The sequence below is a fragment of the Pelodiscus sinensis genome, chromosome 26 (assembly GCF_052426305.1).
Source record: "Pelodiscus sinensis isolate ZL-2025 chromosome 26, ASM5242630v1, whole genome shotgun sequence".
Lineage (NCBI taxonomy): Eukaryota > Metazoa > Chordata > Testudines > Trionychidae > Pelodiscus > Pelodiscus sinensis.
Window position 1 is genome coordinate 2,938,060 of NC_143077.1, and position 6,000 is coordinate 2,944,059.

At 48.7% G+C, this 6,000-nt stretch overlaps 1 protein-coding gene across 1 annotated transcript; it reads left to right on the forward strand.

Moving 5' to 3' along the window:
• The first annotated feature begins 1,094 nt into the window (after window positions 1-1,094).
• On the forward strand, window positions 1,095-5,180 carry HMGN2 (high mobility group nucleosomal binding domain 2). The gene is made up of 6 exons (XM_075909000.2): window positions 1,095-1,327; window positions 2,206-2,250; window positions 2,761-2,790; window positions 3,166-3,216; window positions 3,630-3,725; window positions 4,221-5,180. The coding sequence occupies exons 1-6, from the start codon at window positions 1,313-1,315 to the stop codon at window positions 4,254-4,256; spliced, it is 273 nt and encodes a 90-aa protein (XP_075765115.1). The 5' UTR covers window positions 1,095-1,312; the 3' UTR covers window positions 4,257-5,180.
• Window positions 5,181-6,000: the final 820 nt, after the last annotated feature.

The following is a 6,000-nucleotide window of genomic DNA, read 5'->3' on the forward strand; positions in this document are numbered from 1 at the left end:
GCTGTTGGGGTGCTATTCTTCTAGAGACAGTACAGCTAACGAGACAGGTTAAGCAATGTGAAAGTGTACCTAATAATCAAAGTGTAGCAAATGTACATGAAAAATACAGTAGGATCTCTTTAAATGTACCTTTCTGTGGAAAGAGGCAGATTTTACAAGTAATTTACAGTCAATTCACTCATACTTGCACCTTTTCAGTTGAATAGCCCTAATCTAATTTAAAAAAAAAACTTAATATGTCTTACAGCACCTGAAAGACCAACACATGTAGCTGGTACCCACAAAAGCTCATGATACCCTCTATATGTTTGGTGGGTCTTTAAGGTGGTGCTAGACTATTTGTTGTTTTTTGGTTACCGACTAACTGGGCTACTCTCTGAAGCTAATTTTTCAAGGATTTTGAACTGCTAAAAGACTAGCTCTGCTAGTGCTGAGGCGATCTGGACCGGCGGGGGGGGGGGGCGGTTCTCTGCTGTGCAGAGAAGCTTCCCCTCCGGGTCTGTTATCAGCCACCTGTTGATGTTCGCGGTGGCCAGCGCCCCGCTTGTCCGAAGTCCCTCGGTCGGGCTCCCTGCGGCCATGGCGCGGGTCTCTCGGGCTGGGCGGTGTCCGGGGGGGGCGGGGAGTCCCTCCTCGGCTGGTGCTGAAGGGACAGCGCCCCGACCTGCCCGCTCGCCCCCGGCGCACAACGAGGCGAGGGCGGGCGCCGCACGGGAGCCGCTGCTCCAGGCCCCGGCCTGCCCCGCCGGGCGCCAGCGGGGGGAGGGGAGTCCAGCAGCGCCCCCCCCCCCCCCCGCTTCGTAACGGCGGCTCCTTCCTCCAGGGCCTGCGGAGGGCGGGGCAGAGCCCCCCCCCCCATTGACTGGGGGCGCCTAGCGCCCCCCCCCCCCGCTGACAGGCATTAGCCACGCGCCGGTGGGGGAGGGGGCTATAGCAGCCCCCCCCCCGTAGGTGCCTTGAGGCGAACCCGGGGCGGGCGCAGCGCGAGCGTTGGCTCGGCGGGGAGAAGGGAGCAGAGCGCTGCGCGCGCCGCCGCCGCCTTTCTGTGGCCCCCCCCCCCCAGCGCGGCCCTCCAGCACGTGACCCGCGCTGGCCAATGGTCGTGCGGGGCGGTGGGGATCCGGCTGAAACCGGTTGGGCCGCGTCCGGCTCTATATAAAACTTTATAAACACCCGATTCAAATTAGTGGGGTCGGGAGAGAGCAACCAGGAGCCTAGCGCCTGCCGCACCGGCCCATCCCGGCGAGCCCCCCTGCCCGCACCGCCCGGATCCAGCGAGCCCCGCCGAGCTCCTCGCCCACCGCCCGGAGCCATGCCGAAGAGAAAGGTACGTGGCGCGGCCGGAGGGCTCGCGGGCCGAGGGCCGCAACTGCTTCCCCGCGCCGCCGTTACTGGGGGCGGGGCCAACGCTCTCTTCCCCCTCCCGCGGGGAGGTAACGGTTGTGAGGCGGCGCGCGGGAGAGGCCCCAACGGTCGCGGGGGAGGGGCGGGGCAGCGCGAGCCGCTCGGCGGCCGTTACCCGCCGCGCGCGGGGACTGGCTGGGGGCGAAGCAGCCCGAGGCGGGGGAGGGGAGGGCGCAAGGTGGCGGCGGCGGGGCCTGGCAGGATTAATAGGCGGCGAGCGGAGCCGGCTCGATCCGGTTGGTTTTGGCGGGAGGGCGGCTGGAGGCACGTGCCCGCGCGGAGCCAGGAGCGCGCGGGGGGAGGAGGATGTGCGGGCTCGCCCCCTCCCTCGGGGAGGCGCGAGCGCGCGGGAAAGGGCGGGAAGCGGCCGCGCTCTGGCTCGGGGGCCGAGTTGCCGCCAAAACCGCGGCTCTGGCTGGGCCCGAGGCGGGCGGCGAGACGCCTTCCCCCGGCGCTGCGGCTTGGGAGCGCGGGGCCCGCGATCGCTCCGTGGTCCCCGGGGCAGGTGAGGAGCCACCTTTCCGCGGCTCCAGGCGCGTTGTGCAGCTCCGCTGCGCCCGGAGCGCGGCCGCGTGCGGGGAGGGAAACGCACGAGCCTGGGGGTAGGAGCCCCCGGGGCTTGGCGCAGGGGACACGGAAGCATCATTCCCGCCTTCTCCCCCCGGCCCTCAGCGAGCGTCCAGGTCAATGCCCGCTCGCTCCAAGGACCCGGACCGGACCCACCCGCACACGCTGCCTAGCGGGGCTGTAGCTCCATTCCGCCCTGCTCATTTCTTGGAGTAACGATCCTCTTCGTTGTAGGCTGAAGGAGAGTCCAAGGGCGATAAGGCCAAAGTTAAGGATGAGGTAAGAAGGCTCATTTCCGAGGAGTTCGTTAAATGGTCGAGTTTCGAGATTACGGGCTGATCAAGATTAAAACTTAAGGAGCAAGTCACATTCTTCATTCATGCTAACCTTTGAAAGACAGGCCTGAACTTTAATCTTAGCCTTTGTAAACCTGCCTACCAGCAGTATCCCAGGCTGTCCATCATCTAGGCCGGGGTTGTCAAACTGAGGGTGGCGTGGTTAGCCTCCATCCCAAACCCTGCTTTACCACCAGTATTTATAATGTGGTGCACTCAGAAGCTTGCTGTGTGAAAAGGGTCACCAATGCAAAAGTTTGGGAATTAGTGATCTAAGTAGTATGTTCTCTTCCTCATGGTAGTGTGTAGACAGCAGGCCAAATATTCCAGCACTAATCTATATATATTTTTTTTAAATGCCTGATTCAAATTTATTTTGAGGTCTTTTAAGTAGACAACTAATTTATGCTTTTCAGCTATTCTGATAGTTCCATTACTTTGTTTTCTTTGATAGCCACAACGGAGATCAGCAAGGTTATCTGCTGTAAGTATCTGTCTTATTATTGGGTTGAGGTATGTTGCAAATAAACACTTTTTAAAATACTGGTCTCTAATATTATCCCTGAAGAGCTGCTTTAGCTCACCTCATGTATTATTTTAGAATGCTTATTAGCATGTCACTTAGGAGAAGGATATCAGTTCACTGTCTGGTGTGAAATGGGTACTGGGTACTGTCTTAAAAGCTAGAGAAATGGTATGGGATAACTGAGACAGAAACCCTCCCCGGTGGGCAAACAGCTAAAGTTTCTTTTACCAAGGAGTGCATGGTGGCATCATGGAAAAAATGCAAGAGATCTAAGTGACAAGCACTTTGTATCTTGGAGTTCTACACTTGTTTTGTTTTTATATTCTCTTCTAGAAACCTGCTCCTCCAAAGCCAGAGCCTAAACCTAAAAAGGTAGCTCCAAAGGTAAGTTGATACCATGGGATGCAAATTAATGTAAAATGTAATGAATGTCCTGTGCAAAGTATATTCATGATCCTATTTAGTTTGAGGCATGGCCTGGTGGTGCAGGCTTAAATGAGCAGATGTCAGTGCATTCAGTAATTGCTTGTCTGCATACATCTCCTTGGAAGGGTTGATGTCACTTCAGTTACTTAGAATATTTGTGAAAGATCTGATCAAGTACTTCAAGGCAGTACTTTCATTAAAGCTATAAATTTTAGTTTTCTGTTAAATTCTTGTGTGTATTACTCTTTCCCCTATTTGCATCTAAATTCCAAATAGCATACTGTTTCCCATCATGTGAGTTAATGGGGCTCTTGCAGGTATTTAGAGTGTGTTTGTATGTCTAACAATATTATCTTCCCACCACTTGGCAGAAGGGGGAGAAGTTACCTAAGGGAAAGAAAGGGAAAGCTGATGCTGGCAAGGATGGAAACAACCCTGCAGAAAATGGAGATGCCAAAACAGACCAGGTATAACAGCATGTCTAGTAGCCTCGGTCATTCTAATGAATTGGGAAGTTCTCCACGATCAGTAAAGGCAGGTTGAGGCCTGTGCTAGAAAAAATTCCTTGATTAGATTAGGCAATTTGTTTATGGCACAAGCTATGTACACTTTTATATTTAACGGTTCTGGGCTATTTTTGTTTACCATTTTCAACTAGTGTATACTTAAAAGTTGTTTGGTGCTAGTTGAAAGCAAAAGTAAATGCTAAATTGTCACTTACTCTTCTCTGCACCAATAGCATTAAAACAGTGCATAACGTAACTTCAGGCTTGCTTCTAACGAGGCTTTAATTCTGTATTTCGCTTAATGAATATTGTGATCCAATTACTATAACAAAGCATCATTTTAATATCCTCAGTGGTTCAGGACTATAATTTTTCTTCCCTAATTCTGTTAATGAATTGCTTTGTGAAAAGTGAGTTAAGTCTGCACAATGGATTGACTAGTTCTCTCTCTTTCAGGCACAAAAAGCTGAAGGTGCTGGTGATGCCAAGTGAATTGTGTGAATTTTTGATAACTGTGTACTTCTGGTGACTGTACAGTTTGAAATACTATTTTTTATCAAGTTTTATAACAATGCAGAATTTTGTTTTACTTTTTTTTTAAAGCTATGTTGTTAGCACACAGAATGCTTCGTTGTTGTGGTTTTTGGGGAGCAACGGGGGCAAAAATGTCACTTACTATATTTCTCAAACTGGTTTTTAAAAAAAGTCCCCATTCTCTCCTCCCCCCCCCCCCTTTTAATTTTTTTTTTTTACATTTTATTTTATTTTATTATTTTTTTTTTTTTAAAGAAGGGCTCTTCCTGGATATGAGGAGGAGGGGATTCCCTGATGCTGCATATCAGTTTAGGTTTGTGAAATGCATTGGAGTGAACATTGAAGCTCCCAGCATGCTTGGTTGCCGGTCTTAAAACTACAGTTTAATGCCCTTTGTTTTCTCATCCCTTTAGACATTTGCATATAGCTTATCACTCCTTTTAAATATGGCAAAAGGCATTTTGGGATTTTCATCCTAAATCTAATGCATTGTCACTGTCAGGCAATCCAGACTTCAGTGTCAAAATTGGAATTAGGGCTCTAAAAGGCGCTACATTTCCTCTTTTTTATATTGTGGATCTTCAGATTAAGAACTCTGCCGTTTTAATTTTTTTCTTTTAAAAGTCAGGGTAGGCTCGTGAAAAGTTGTTAAACAACATGCTAAATGTGAAAGTGTCCACCCTCACTCTAAACTTTTCCCTGTCCAAGTATGAAATGAAGATTCTTCATTGGTTTTTATATAGTAACTTTTACGTTTTGGTAGTCTGTGGAGGGAGGGGAGTTTGAAGTTGTTGTAAAATGTTGCAGATTGTAGCCCATGTCCTGCCTGAATTACCATGATTGTTTATGAAAAGTACATTTAATAAAGCTGGATACAGTTTGGCTTGGATTGTTAATGTTTTCTGCTTTCTATGGTTTTTCTCACCTTTGACAGGGCAACATTCCTGAAGAAGGAAGTGAACAGTTGTATTTGCTTGATGTATATACATTAATAGGATAGTTTGTTCCCAAAACAAAGATGTAATTAGTCATCTTGTCCTTACAGTACAAATATGTACACCTGGTAGCTCCATTGCAAGGTTATTCAGGTCATTTCTGGTTCCAGATTTCATTCTGGACTGATACATGGAGCGAGTGGTTCTGCTGGGGAGAGAGGGAGGAGAATTATGTCATATGGCTTCAGGCCTCAGTGTAAGATTGAAGGGAACTGTTCAGCTTCTATCATGGTCTAACATACCATGAGTGCTTCAGTTAGCATATGGAGAACTAATATTTTAACTTCCCTAGGTTTTGTGTATCTGCCCTCAAGTTCTCTTAATTTCTGTGGTCTACAATCACATCTTATTTTTAAAATTCTGTTACTCTAAATAGTATTTTAAGAGGTTAAAATCAGATATGGGTTAGTGCTTGAAGTCTTCTGTTAGCGTTCTATTCAGCCACTGCCTGCATTATAACTTTAGTGGAACAAAATCAGTGTTTTGTAAATTCACCAGAGTGCTAGTTGTTTGTTGTAATACACCGTACAAGATCCTTACTACTTTTGAAGGTGTAGCAACTTTATTATTTCAGGCTTGTGGTGTTGCAAGAGGTAGCATCAAGCTATACCTCGTGTATTACCTTATGATGTCACTTGTGCTAGAAGAGTGCAGGGATGAGTTACTGTTTGTTAGCTAGCTTCAGGGGATAGCTGAGTTAGTCTGTT

What these genes read in the sequence shown, in the direction of transcription:
- HMGN2 (XM_075909000.2), top strand. An exon ending in AGGCCAAAGTTAAGGATGAG is followed by an intron (nt 2,251 to 2,760) that starts GTAAGAAGGCTC and finishes TTTCTTTGATAG; the next exon opens with CCACAACGGAGATCAGCAAG. An exon ending in CTAAAAAGGTAGCTCCAAAG is followed by an intron (nt 3,217 to 3,629) that starts GTAAGTTGATAC and finishes ACCACTTGGCAG; the next exon opens with AAGGGGGAGAAGTTACCTAA.